This window comes from Anabrus simplex, chromosome 6 (assembly GCF_040414725.1).
Source record: "Anabrus simplex isolate iqAnaSimp1 chromosome 6, ASM4041472v1, whole genome shotgun sequence".
Lineage (NCBI taxonomy): Eukaryota > Metazoa > Arthropoda > Insecta > Orthoptera > Tettigoniidae > Anabrus > Anabrus simplex.
Genome location: NC_090270.1, coordinates 318897167 through 318912437, shown reverse-complemented (window position 1 = coordinate 318912437; position 15271 = coordinate 318897167). Strand labels below are relative to the sequence as shown.

Genomic DNA, 15271 nt, shown 5'->3' with positions numbered 1-15271 from the left:
CGAGCTTCGCGATTATTAGTGGTCTGCTTAACGTGTCGAAAGCTTTGCATAATTAACAAATACTGCATAGAATTTACCTCTTGGATATCTGAGGGCTTCTTCAATATCACTGATGAGGTTGTTAATGGCATGGAGGGTGCTCCTTCCTTTACGGAATCCAAACCGTTCCTCTGGAAGTTTGTGTTCTACTGCGTTTGTGACTCATTTTGTGAGAAGCTTTGTCATTAACTTTCAGCATGCATTTTTCTATAGCTATTCCTCTATATGAGTTAGAGTCTGACGGGTCACCTTTTCCCTTGTACAACATTTTCATAGTTGAGGTTCTCCAAGAGGTGGGGATGTTGCATACTTGTACACAGAGGTTCATTAGGTTTGAAATCACCAGTAATAGTGTCTCTGACGAGTCTTTTATGTGTTCGATGTATATGCCATCGGGTCCTATGGCCTTCTTATTTTTTAGTGACGTAATAGCTTCGTACACCTCTTCCTTTGTGAAAGGATCAGTAATGTCTTTGTATGATCCTGGTATCGCAGCCTCAGTATTGACGTCCTCATCAACATTTAATATATTCCTAAAGTGATCTTCCCATGTATCCATTTCTATCATTCCACTATTTTGCACTTTCCTAGGCTTTAATGCTTCAAACGGGTCCTTGATGGCATCTTTCACGATTTTTATCGCTTCCTTTTCCATATGTTCATTGCGTTTTACCGATAGCAGTTTTTTGTATTCCTTCCTGATGACGATATATCGCCTTATTGTCTCAATGCTCTTGTTGTTCTTTGCTACATGCATGGCCTTAATAGTGCTCTGTCTATTCCTATAGCAATCTTCATCAAGCCATATTCGCGATCTTCTCTTATTTGCTTATACACAAGTGCTGATTTGATTGTCTTCTCCAGAGATAATGCGGCTGCATCTATGTCATTATTCTTTATGTTCTTTTCAAGTTCCTTCCGTTCTTTGGTTTGCTGTTTGAGTACATTTTTATTTATCTGTCTTGAGGGTTTGGCATCTGCATAATTCTCTCTCTTCTCTATTCTTGAGACATTAAATTGCGTCGAGACAGGGCAGTGTTTCCTTATCGTCGCTTCTTCTGTAGTGAAACACATGGAGTAATTTATTTAGACACACTCTAATAGAGGGCAGTGTATTTTATTTTTTATTTTTTTTGCTTTACGTCACACCGACACAGATATGTCTTATGGTGACGATGGGGTAGGGAAGGCCTAGGAATTGAAAGGAAGCAGCCGTGGCCTTAATTAAGGTACAGCCCCGGCATTTGCCTGGTGTGAAAATGGGAAACCACGGAAAACCATCTTCAGGGCTGCTGACAGTAGGGCTCGAACCCACTATCTCCCGATTACTGAATACTGGCCGCACTTAAGCGACTGCAGCTATCGAGCTCGGTGAGGGCGGTATAAGAGACGCATAAACTCAAGATGCAAACTCTAACTAGCAACTAACATCATTACAAGAAGTTGAGAAGACAACAGTTTTATATCAAGAAAGGAACATAGTGATGAAGTTTTTAACCAGAGTTTCCATTAGTAATTATCATAAAGTACAACTTATTCAAGTTATTTCTTATAAAGTTCAAAAATGAACGGAGTTTTAATCAATGGACAATCATACTAGCCAAAGACAAGATTGTCAACAATTTTAATTTTTAATTAAAGAACTCATTAACCGTTTCTTTTACCAAATTTTGGCTGTGATTTTAGGAGTTTTCATATTTTTACATTTCTGGAGTATCTAATAGTCAAACAAGAAAATTAAAAATGGACTTTTTAACCATAATACTTCATAAAATAGGAACTACGTAATATTTTGAACATAATCAGGATTCTGGTTAATGTCTGTGAGGTGGGAGTTAATGGCTGATGATGCCCAGCAAATAGGGTGAAACATGTACCACATATGATAGTTATAATAAGGATAAAGTCCTAGTTATAACAACATCAACTTGTATTGAATAGGTGGATTTATTTTAATAAATTTATGTGAAATTTTATGATGGGTCGAGACATCTCAGTAGAACCACCAACACGACAAGAGATTGCACAAGCAGTGAAACAAATGAAGACTGGCAAAGCATCAGGTATAGATAACATTATACCAGAAGCCCTAAAGGTAGATCCAAATTTAACAGCGGAAATCATGGAGCCACTTCTAACACTAATATGGAACGAAAAACATCTTCCAGAAGAATGGAAGAAGGGTGTCCTCATCAAGATACCAAACAAGGGTGACTGCTCGGATTGCAATAACTTGAGGGGAATAACGTTGCTCTCATATGGGGGAAAAGTGATGTCAAGAGTCATACTGAACAAAATAAGAATAGCAGTTGACAGGAGACTACGTCAAGAACAGGCAGGTTGCAGAGAAGGTAGGTCTACTGTGGATCAGATTAATACACTAAGGCCAGGGTTGCCATACATCCTGAAAAAGCCGGATTGTCCTGAATTTGAGCATGTGTCCTGACATCCTGATGGAATTTTTAAAAATCCCTAAATGTCCTGAATTTTAAAAATCAGAGCAAATTATTTAAAATTTTGCTCAAATGTTTTTGAAAGGGAATGGATAGTTTTTGGTTGGTCATCCTGAATCAGAGTCTGACGCCATTACCTGACATCTCACAATGGACAGATGACAGAAACAGACTGAAAGTATATTGTTGAAACAATATTATTGCTGCAATATTTCATTATTACATTTAAAAAATTGATGAGTTGCTAAAACGCGAGTCAAGTTCAGAAAAGTATGATTCGCATCAGCATCAGGGCACTTATGTATCATAGATATCTTTAAGCAAAGGTAAATAAATACTGTTTTTAGTTTTCATTTATTTGTGTTATTGAGACATGAGTAATTCCATGTTACTTAGAAATCTATGCAAATAACATTGATAATTATATAATTTTGGAGTGGTCTGTAAAGTAGGTGTTTTACATAAAGTACCATATGTTTTCTTATTATTTCTCTATTTGGTTTTTAACATTAACATCACATAACAAGTGTGTATTTTGGTAACGGAATTGAGCACGGGGCAAGGATGAAAATATCAAATATTCTTACAGGAGCAAAACACGATTGCGTTCCCATACCACTACACGTATAGGGACTAGTGCTCCCATGGAGTCAGTGCCTATGGTTGGAACTTGTCGATGTTGGTGTCCTGAATTTCATCCTGAACCTTATGGCAACCCTAACTAAGGCTAATCATTTAACAATTTGCTGAGTATCAAACATCTCTGTATATACTTTTCATTAATTTTGAAAAGACCTTTGATTCTGTCAACCAGAGGAAAATGTGGAAGGCTATGGAAAAGTATGGAATTCCACAAAAGATAGTCCGTCTTACACAGGCAATGTATGATGGATATAGGCCTACTTGTCAAGTAGAACATAAAGGGAAGCTAGACAGCTGTAAAATCTGGAGTAAGACAAGGATGTCTACTGTTGCCAATCTTGTTTATCATGACACTGGCTTGTATGCTGAGAGAGGTAACGAATAGAAAGCATAGCATTCAGTAGGGATCAAATAACCTATTGGAAGAACTGGATTATTCGGATGATCTCCGTCTTCTTGCAGAATGTTTTCAGGACATGGAAATCAAACTGAATGACTTAAAAATAGAAGCTAAAGAAGTAGGCTTAAAGATTAATAACAAAAAGACTAAGCAAATGTGCATAAACCATCGTAATAATTCTAGCTTGACTCTAGATAGGATATAGAAAGGGTAAAGAAAATTTGCTACTTAGAAAGCATGGTAAGCCAGGATGGAGGTGCTTTTAGAGATGTGGTGAGTCGTATAAATAAAAATAAAGTCCAAGGAGCTTTTGTGCAGTTACAACCAATATGGAGATCCCCTTACATTCGTATAAAAGCGAAGCTTAGGATATTCAACTCAAATGTCAAATCTGTGTTACTGTATGGAAGTAAGACCTGGAAAGTGACCAAAGACATTACCACAAGGTTACAGACTTTTATAAATTGGTATCTGAGGTACCGTACGTTATGAAAATATGGTGGCCAAAGACGATCTCAAACAAAGACCTTTGGGAGGCCAAAAGTCAAAGTCCCATAGAGTAACAGATAATGAGAAGAAAATGGAGATGGATTGGGCACACCCTGAGAAGACCACAAGAAAGTACCACAAAGCAGGCATTGAGCTGGAATCCACAAGGTAGTTGCAAGCAAGGCAGACCGAGTATTACCTGGAAGAGAACCACAGAGAGGGAGATTGCTGAAGTTAACAAGACATGGAGAGAGGTGAAAGCATTGGTGGCAGATAGAACAAGCTGGAAAAATTTCATCAAGGCCCTATGTTCCACCTGGAATTAAAGGAAATAAGTAAGTCAAGTCACTGTTGGCCTAAATACATTTAATTTATGTTTCCATCATCCTTCTAATTTATATCCATGATGCTACTGATATGAATAAGGAAAGAGCTAGATGAACCTATATGAAACTTCACCAGCAAAGGAAACACACAAAAGAAATATACCGGTAATTCAAAGTTACAGGACATATTCACAAACTCCAGGTCACATTAACCGTTTCAATTTACCAACTGAAACTTATTTCAAAGTATATAATAGGCCTACTTCCCCTGAAGGTCTACTAGCGTTTCAGACTCTAAATAAATACTCAGTTACAAAATATCAATAATCATACGATGTCATACATTTCAATTTTAAATCGTCCAACACCTTATGTTGATACTATTTTAATCATACGGCTAGCTGGATTTAGGCCAGGCAAGAACTGTAATCCACAAATACCTACTAAATCCTAACAGATTATTATAAGCAGAGAAAAAATTCTAAGAATATAGTAGGCCTAACTTGCTTCCATCCAGTTGACTTTCTTTGCTTGCTTGCTTGCTTGCTTGCTGATGCTTATTGGGCTGTGTCTACGACATTTCACCCAGTCAATACTCGCTTACTCATGTAAACACACTCGTCTAAATGAAAACACTTCAATTCAATAATTGATGCCTGAACTTGCAAGTAGAAAAACACAAAACACGAAACTTCACTATATCACATAACTACCCCATTTTGCTAGTATAGACTGTTGTCATACGGGAAACTTCCAATCTTGCAATCACACTGCGTTTAAAGCGTCACCCACACGAAGAATCCAAAATAGCACTCACAAGTAATACACTAATGATATGAGGAATCACTCAAATGGAACCTGAGAAAGCATGAGTAATTCTCACTGGATATTATAGACAAAATTATAACACGATCTTGGCTTCATCTAGAAACAAATTTAGCACTCTAATAATCTCTTCTGTAGGATTACAGAGCAAACAAGAAACACTGGTAGGAAAAACCTGCTTAAGTCGCTGGAGGTTAGCCATAAGTTTTTTACGTTGGTTAGCATACAAAGAACATTCAAAGAGGATGTGATTAGAATCGCCATTACGGATATCTGTACCACACAAACAGTTGGTATCTTGCGTTAAATGGAACCGTGATCGATATTGTGGTGTGAGGGCATGATTAAACCGTAACCGAATGATGTTAATAATATGTCGTCTAGTATAAGATCCTCGTATAAACCAAGGTTTAACTAAAAGGCTTGGTTGTAAATGATAATAAAATTTACCTTTGACTTGTGCAGTTTGTCGGAAGAAATTCTGCCAGTCTGAACGTCCCTCCTGTCGAAAAATAACTACATAATCAGAAGCTGGAACCATATTGTTAGTATTCGGAACAGGAAGACGAGAAGCTTGTTTTGCAAAACAGTCTGCTTTTTCATTACCGGCGATACCCACGTGACCTGGTACCCATACTAAAGTTATGGAAATACCGACATTGTCAAGCATATAAAGGATACTCTTGACATTGTAAATATACCAATTATAGGATAACTCATCAGAAACCAAAGATTGTAATGCACTCAGCGAATCCGTATAGATTGTAGCTCGCGTATATCCCTTTCGCTGAACAAAAAGTAAGGCTTGCTGTATGGCAAATAGCTCCGCCGTAAAAATCGAACAGTCACTAGGCAAACCATATTGTTCACTAAAATTTAGAGAAGGTATATAATAAGCGGAACCGACTCCATTAATGTTCTTTGCCCCATCTGTAAAAATGTTTATGCTTCGTGGAATATGAGAAAATTTCACTCGTTTAACTGGACATATCTCGATCCCCTGCAGACAAGGAAATGTAGTAGAGCCATTACGCATAGGCCAAATGATTTGAGGCTTAAAGTGAGAAACCGGATAGGGTAAAGTATAGGGTAGTAAAGTAGCACTGTGTATTAAGGTACACTGCTTCGACTTTAATGTATTAAATGCATGAAACAATGCAGGCAATCTGCTTAAACCCTGGCGCCTAACTGAATAATACTCCGAGAGTAACTGTAACTTCGGAATTAGAGGATGACTTGTGAATGAAAACTTTTTAAGTAAATATTTCGTTGCAATTATTTTTCTACGTACTTGTAAGGGAGCTTCGCAGGCTTCAACGAGGAGGGCATTGGTAGGTGTGGATTTTAAAGCTCCAATACAGGATCGTATTGCGTGATATTGACAAGTGTTAAGAATATGTAAGTTAGTAGAAGATGCTACGTCGAAAATATGTGATCCGTAATCCAATATCGTCCGAATAGTGGTTTTGTACAGAGATAGCACTACAACGGGATCTGCCCCCCATTGCCTACGGGTTACGGCCTGTATAACCTGAATATACCGTTCACTCTTCGAACGCAAATATAAAAAATGATGTTTCCATGTAAGTTTTTGATCGATAAATAACCCAAGATATTTATGGTGGCTAACCACTGGTATTTCATACTGATCAAAGGCAAGTGGCGATCGGTCATAGGTTCTGCGATGTGTAAATATCATTGCTCGACATTTCGCTATGGAAAGATTTAACCCATGGGCCTCTAACCATGTTCTAGCTTCATAAAGCGCGAGACTAATATGTTGTCTACAGAGCTGTAAATCTTCGTGTGTACAATAAATCAAAAAATCATCAGCATACGCCTGTATGCGAGCATGCCGTAAAATGACCGTTTCAAAATCTTTCATAAAAAGAGCGAAAAGAATACCACTCAGAATATCGCCCTGAGGCAACCCATTACTTACCTGCCGGGGCTGGAGTGTACAAGGCGTCGATTTAAATCGTAGTGTTCGATAAGTCAGAAGTTGTCGGAGAATGCTAATAAATCCCTCAGGAATCTTAAGAGTTGCAAGTTTTTCCCATAAGATGTGCAAAGGTACGGAATCATAAGCCCGCTGAATATCAAGAAAAACCGCTATGGTACTATGTTTTCTATGACGAGCTAAAAGTAAATCGATAACAAAACTATTAAATGCATCAGATGTACTGCGTCCCTTAAAAAAGGCATATTGATATCGAGGCGTCAAGTTATAGTATTCTAATACCCATAGGATTCTTCGAAGTAAGATCTTTAGAAACACTTTACGGATGCACGAACCGAGGACTATACCGCGATAATTACTGACCTCTGTGGGTAACTGCTTGTTTTTAAGAATGGGGATTAGGAAAAATTCATTCCAACTAACAGGTGTACTGTGATTGCGAAAAATATCATTATACCTATTTAGTAATACCTTCTTTGCGCGAATAGGTAGTAAATGGAGCATTTGATAGGAAACATTATCTGGACCTGGGGACGAATTTGAGCATGAGCGGAGTACTGCTTCTAATTCCTGATAGTCGCAGGGTTGTATCAATACGGAAAAACGTGTGTCTAGTGGGTCTTGGTAAGGAACATACTGTGGCACTACAAAATCTGGCGCTTCTCTAACAAGAAAATCTGATAACACTTGACTTGGGATGGTCTTGGCAGGGGAGTGCTGCGTCACTCTTGTGATTGCCCTGATGGCATTCCACAAGTCTGCAATCGGAACCTGGCGCGTGAAGGACGATATAAACTCCCTCCAAGCGTCACGCCGTTTTTGATGGAAAAGTCGGCGGGTTTGTGCCATGTGTCGTTTGAGCCGGAAGTAATGCTCAGGTGTTGCGTGCTGCCTATATTGTCGAAACAGTACTTTACGAGTTTGAATCATCAAATGGCATTCTTCATCCCACCACTTAACATGCACAGGTTTTCTAGAAGATAAAGGAGGTGAAGCGCTGATGGGGTGATGAAGGTTAATATAAGCTGTTAAAATCTGCATTAAAGTTTGATATGAAAAAGTATTTACCGGTATTTTTTGTAACGCGTCCTCAATGTAGGCGGTATATATTTGTGGTTTAAAACTCCTTAAAGATCGAATCATGTTATGTGAAACAGTGTGGGGGGGTGGAGAAAAAGGTCTGCCTACTCCATAAGTAATAACAATAGGGAAATGATCACTGGAATAAGTATCACTCAAAGTATGCCATGTAGCGATAGACACCATATTTCTCTTACACAATGTTAAATCTACTGCGCTAGGAGGGGCAGAAGGCGCAGTCAAACGCGTAGGAGAGCCATCATTCAAAATAGCGAAAGCATGGTTATTTACTTCATTAAGGAACTGTGTACCTTGAAGGGTATCCAAATGTCCTCCCCACAGGGTGTGATGAAGATTAAAGTCCCCAAAGATAAAAACATATGGTTCGGTAGTAAATTGTTGAAAGAATTGGTTCCATTGTCTCTCAGTAATGGAAAATTCAGGAGGACAGTAGATATTCACAAGTAAAAAATGCATATAATATAATCCTATAACATATGTATGGGGTATGGCCTGAATGTTCAAATGGATGCTATATGTCACGGATGAGTGGACCAAAAAGGCAACCCCCCCGTAACCGGGTCCATCATTACGTAAAACTGTGTAATTTGGATACTTGATGCGAGTCTCTAGATGAAACCAAGTTTCTTGTATAGCTACGAAGTGAGGTACTGTTTCCTGTATTAATTTATATAGCTCATGACGCTTGTTCATGAGACTTCTAGCATTCCATTGAGTGATTCTGATCATAGAATTGAATAAAATTACAAATCCTGTCCCTTAACTGGAATACATTATGCGCTAACGCGGGGTGATCACCCAATAATTGTACTAATTGCTGAATAGATTGATAAAGACCACTTTGAAGATGTTCTCTTTGCCTATGAAATGACGAAAGTGGCTGCGCCATGGATGCGCTACTCGTGGCAACAGGTTCGTCAAAAGGTGCTTCCATCCGACGGTTTGCGCCGCCGTAAACAGGTGTAAGTCTTGAAGCCGCCATCTCCATGCGGGGAAGCTCGCGAACCAAATTTTGGTAACCTTCCTTATCATATCCTGGGGCTGGTGCTGGTCTCGGGGATTTTAAAATTACTTGAGTGAATTTCCTCTTACGGGGATTCGACTGTGTAGGAGTCTGCCCCTCCCCATTTAAAGGGGGAAAATTTTGAGAAGTGTCCACTAGATTATATTCCCTAGGTTGGACTTTTTGAACAGCGTCCTTGAAAGATAAATTCTGGTGGCTCATTATCTTTTTAATGTGGACCTGCTGCTGGTGCGTTGGACAATCCACATTGCCAGTTGAATGGGAACCGCGACAATGCACACATTGAAAGAAAGTTTCAGTACAGTTCGCCGTAGTATGGTGCAATGCACATTTCCCACACCTGGGACTTGTTGCTCTGCAATGCTTATCAACGTGCCCGTACCGCTGGCATTTTTTGCAGATGATGGGAGCAAAAACATATGGTTCCACCTCTAAATGCACTTGATATAAAGACACGTACTGTGGAAGTTTCTGTGCACGAAAAACCACTTTGATAGATCCAGTAGGTACATACTGTGTGCCTTCTTCGTTAACAACTCGACGGTTCAAACGTTTTACAGATTTTATTGTAGCAGAAGACTTCAAGTGCTTTAATATGGCATCCTCAGTCAAGGTCTTCTCTACTCCCCTGATGACTCCTACCCGCAATACATTAGAGCTAGGTATGTATGCCCGTAACTGCAGCTCAACTAATATAGGGTGTTTCAAAAATGAATTTGCCTGTACAGCATAGACAAATTCTATTTGTACCCTATTGCGTCCCTTGCGGGCCACTGATTTTATGCCTGGAATATTGTTCTCATAGAAAGTCCTACCTAGGGTCATGGGATGCATGTTACCGACATTGCCTGATGCTGTGGACTCCACAAAAATAATGAAAGGTCCATAATGAGTACTAGGATAAAGTTCCTGCGACTCAGTCTTCGAATTCAAAGTAGCAGTCTCTTTATTCACTACCTCATTGGGTGTATTAGGTGTACTCACTGTACTACTATTCTCACTTAGACTATCATCCTCATCCTGTTCCATTTGAACTGTCTCTTCCCGAGCAACTTTGAGGGTTGAAGGATCAGGAGACTCCTCACCACCACTTTGCTCCCCCATAACTTACGTATTACACTCGCAAAAGCACTACTCTATACCGTCCACGCTACCTCCTCACAGCAACTGTCAACTCAACTGCACACGAGCACTGCTAAGAGGGAACTGCAATTGACTTTCTTTGAAAGACAGTATTACATTTTGAATTATGCAAATTAAAACATCTGTTAGCCAAGTAAATTAAGAACACATTCTAGAATAGTACTGCAGACCTTCCCTATACAATTGTTTTTGTTTAAGCTAACAAGCACAGTACCTCAAGTGTATAGCTGTTAGTATGCACAAACACTGCAGAATATACTAGAAATGAATTTCCTGCAATTGTCACTTTCTCAAGAACTAGCAATTTTCTATCTGAATTTCTAGAATATACCACCACCATCTGTCACTTCTTTCCATTCATTCCGAACATAACTACAACTAATCAAAAATCCTATGCAGGAGAAAAAATGGGTTTGCAGGCCTACTCTACTGGAAGGTACATGTATAATAAAGGGAAAAATTCCCTGTTATTCTCAGTTAAAATACCCATGCACAATAACCTGCTAGCATATCAATGCATGCAGCACTCAGTGCTTCCTTGAGCTTTAAACAAAACCCTTGAGTCATAGGCAATGGGTATCTCCAGTAAATTACTTTTTTTTAATTATAAGGGGAAAAAATAAATAATATTGCAAGTCGCCTTCAGAACATGCCATGCCATCATGCAACAAATCAACTTTTCTAATAGGTTGTTATTCTTTTTGATACAGCTGGAGGACAACACAAGCAGTATTAACCAGTCTTAACCTTGATGTGACCTAGTTTTAAATACACAAAACAGAAAGTATTCAAGAGAAGTTAATAATTTCCAGAAAAATAGGCAAAACTATGTCAGAGTCAAACATACTTGCTTAAGTTAGGAGTTGTCAACTCTAACTTCTTGGTATAAAACAGCTGTTTATTGTCACTCACACCAGCAGCTAAAACACCACTATTTACATTTGACTCACTTGTCACTCGTCTAACCAAACTCAGTACTATCGGACATGGAATTAGTCTTCCTGAAATCATAACATGAAGATGAATTTACTATGATTGAACAAACTGCTCAACACATCAGTTTCTACCGGCAACCTACAGTACACAAAATTTGGGACTGTAAATAACAATCAGCTGTTTGGGTCGAAAGGATCAGGAGAAAGTGAGTAGTTCTCGTATTTGCTACAAGAAGGCGCATTGGAGTAACATTGAATTTGTGCTACTTTATTTGCTAGCACTCACTAATTTGCTCACAAAAAAACATTAATGACGCTTGAATCGGCTTCGACAATATTATGCAACAGCAAGAGAGCGTACCGTAGTACGGAACAGCAAAACGTAATGTCCATGAACTTTGTCAACCCTTTCCGAATATCTCTTTGATTCAATATCTTAAACCGATCTTGCTCCTTACATTAAATGTAAAATGCTAATGAAATAAAGGATTAAAGATTTACTTTTTTCGCTGTTGTTTACAACTGGCTCCGTTAAACAAAATTCTTGCCTTGTTAATATGGAGTATAAGCGTGCGCATTCGTGCGCATTTCAAATGTCAAGTTTGTCATAAACTAGGTAATGTTTGAGGTTAGGGAAGTTACCTTCCTTCTTTGCGTGTATGCCCAACCGTGTTCCCGTTTCACTGCGTGAGTTATTACGACCGAATGCCCTTCCTGACGTAAACCTCTTCAGTGGAAGGAGTTTATGAGATAAAATGAAAGTTTGTGATACATGATAGTAGGAAGGGAGAGGGTGAAACCCGGTGCAGGCACATAGCCTACTCCTGTAGAATAGCATCAAGGGGTCTGCCCAAGGCTTTACGTCCCCATCCGACGGACGAATCACCATCAACAGCGCCATATGCCCTTACTCCATATGAGCACTGCGGAAAGGTTTGGAATTCAATCCAGGCTTTTGGCACACAATCTAGGGATTAGAAATTGTATACTGCAACCTCTCCTACCCTTTTGTCTTTCTTTAAAATACACAGTTCAATAAAATTAGGGGAACACTTCTGTTAAGCTTATCCCACACATGTTTGATGGGATTAAGTTCTGGACTCACTGCTGGTCATTCCATCTCTTGAATGTCCAGTTCTCGCAAGACAGCTCTGGTGATGCGCGCTACATGAGCCCTGGCATTGTCGTGCATGAGTACCAATTCAGAGCCAACACCGTATGCAGCAACCAACACATGCTGTAGCAGTATCTGCTCGACGTAACCCGCAGTGGTAAGATTACCACGGATGACGACGAGATCCGTATAGCCATCAATACTGATGCCACCCCACAGCATGACAGAATCTTGTCCAAATCGGTCACCTTGCTGGACAACATTTGGCATGTACTGCTCAGCACGGCTTCTCCATCCACGTTGACATCCATCACGCTGTGTCAGGAGAAATCTGGACTCGTCTGTGAACAACACAGGTCTCCACTGGTGAAGTTGCCAGTTGACGTGGATACAAACAGAAGATGAGCTGCACGATGTTGATGCGTTAAACGGTGCACTCGAACAGGATGTCTGCATTGTAAAGACACTTCTCTTCACCTGTTCCTTACTGTCTGGTCAGACACCATGACTCCAGTGACCCTCCTGAGGTCTTGTTGCAGTTCTCTGGCAGTTGCTGAATGACACTGCAAAGCACAGATGGTCATATATCGGTCATCACGTGGGATTGTCATGTGTCCACGAACTTGTCCAACCCTCCTGTGAACTGGCCTGTCTCATTCTAGTCATTCCACAAGCGGTGAATAGAGACATTGAGATCCACAGCAATACAACAAAAAGTCCATCCTTCCTGGATCAAAGTGACTGCCCTTTCGACTTGAACCTCATTATATGTCTCATGAAATGTGCTCGTTGACGCACAATGTGCTCCAATGACCACAGTAGTCTGTGTACCTCACAATGACACACGGACACACTGCTATTCACTTTGTTTTGAGAAGTCACCTGACAGTTTAATGTATGGCTATGCCTACAGATGGAGTATAACTTTGATTTGACATACCCTGAGTAACTAAGGTCTCAAGGTATGCTGTATGACCATTGGAACCTCATCTACCAAATTAATGTTCACATACCAGACATTACAAAACCTGTTCCCCTAATTTTTTTAAACTATTAAATTATGAAATCAGCTATTTCATTTCTATTCCAGGTTGAACCGTGTTGTTGTTTTCTGTACAATACGTACAGTTTACCAACGTTTTGAATACATTGCAGTATTCTTTGTCAAGGCGACTGAAATACCCCTACTTGATCCGAGGTAGTCAGTCTCCCAGGCAGCAATCACACAACAAAGAGTGGTTCCTGACCTTGGTTTATATATCCTAGCCTTTCTGGCTGATGTAAGCCCCCTGGCTGTCTCATGAGAATTCTGAAAGGTATGTGTCACAGCCGGGTAGTGAGGTTTGCCCGCGCTGTTATATAATAGGAGGTTCGACCTGCGTGTTTATGTTGTGGTCTGTATGTCTTAATCTATGTATGATAGTCATCAAAGAATTACTGATTTTATATCCTTCTTCTAAATTCATATTGTTCGGATGTCTCTTGATTTCAATAGCCTCGCAGATACATAACGGCGCAGGCAAACCCCACTGTTGACGACGACTAATCCATCACTCCTAAATCTTGTCTACTTCATTCTCATCTGCTGTTAATACTTATATATAGAAAAACAGGAACAATAAAAGGAACATATAACAGGAAAACTACAATGACAGGTCCATGTGGGAAGAGGGAGAAACAGATTGAAAACACTAAACGATTATCTCCACATCTTCATTCATTGCCATCTACAGCTTTTATCTGATCTTGTAATCATTAAGAGGGGAATTCCTCAAGGGAGCATTATTGACCTTTATGCTCTATGATATGAGTAAAGAACTGGAATTACAGATGAGGCTTTTTGCAAAATGATATTATTCTGTATAGAATAATAAATAAGTTACAAGATTGGGGACAACTGCAGAAAGACCTTGACAATATTGTGAGATGGACAGCAGGCAATGGTATGATAATAAATGGGATTAAAAGTCAGGTTGTGAGTTTCACTGATAGGAACTGTCCTCTCAGTTTTAATTACTTCATTGATGGGGCAAAAAGCTCCTTATGGGTACCTAGGTGTTAATATAAGGAAAGAACTTCATTGGTGTAATCACATAAATGGGATTGTAAATAAAGGGTACAGATCTCTTCACATGGCTATGAGTGTAATTAGAGGTTGTAGTAAGAATGTAAAGGAGAGGACATGTAAGTCTCTGGTAAGACCCCAACTTTTGCTATTTGCTTTACGTCGCACCGACACAGATATGTCTTATGGCGACAATGGGATAGGAAAGGCCTAGGAATTGGAAGGAAGCGGCCGTGGCCTTAATTAAGGTACAGCCCCGGCATTTGCCTGGTGTGAAAATGGGAAACCACGGAAAACCATCTTCAGGGCTGCCGACAGTGGGACTCGAACCCACTATCTCCCGATTACTGGATACTGGCCGCACGTAAGCGACTGCAGCTATCGAGCTCGGTAAGACCCCAACTAGAGTATGGCTCCAGTGTATGGGACCCTCACCAGGATTATGGTACTTGATTCATGAAGAGGAAAAAATCCAAAGAAAAGCAGCTAGAGTAGCGTTACAACAGTGTTGCAAAGTTTAGGATGGGAAGACTTGGGAGAAAGGAGACAAGCTGCTCGACTAAGTGGTATATTACAAGTAGTGAAAATCATTTTATTTTCCGTATTGGAAGAATCTCAATAATAATATAAGAGAATTTATTGGACTCCAACCTATTCAATACATTACAGGATGTTAACATTTTTAGTTCAACATCGTTAAAATGGAGACATGTTTCGCCCCCCATGTGGGGCATCATCAGTCATATCAAAGCACC

General features: G+C 39.6%; 1 protein-coding gene across 4 annotated transcripts in view; it reads right to left on the bottom strand.

Moving 5' to 3' along the window:
- Window positions 1–11878, bottom strand: part of LOC136876530 (spermatogenesis-associated protein 20) — a 496029-nt gene extending 484151 nt beyond the window's left edge. For 2 of the 4 annotated variants that reach the window (XM_067150558.2, XM_067150559.2), the window contains exon 1: window positions 11250–11515. In XM_067150558.2, coding sequence (XP_067006659.1) covers window positions 11250–11413 — 164 coding nt within the window. In that variant the 5' untranslated portion in view covers window positions 11414–11515. Of the gene's footprint in view, window positions 1–11249; window positions 11516–11838 lie in introns of those variants that run through there. The other 2 variants (XM_067150561.2, XM_067150560.2) reach the window with 2 other exon arrangements.
- Between the last annotated feature and the right edge of the window lie 3393 nt (window positions 11879–15271).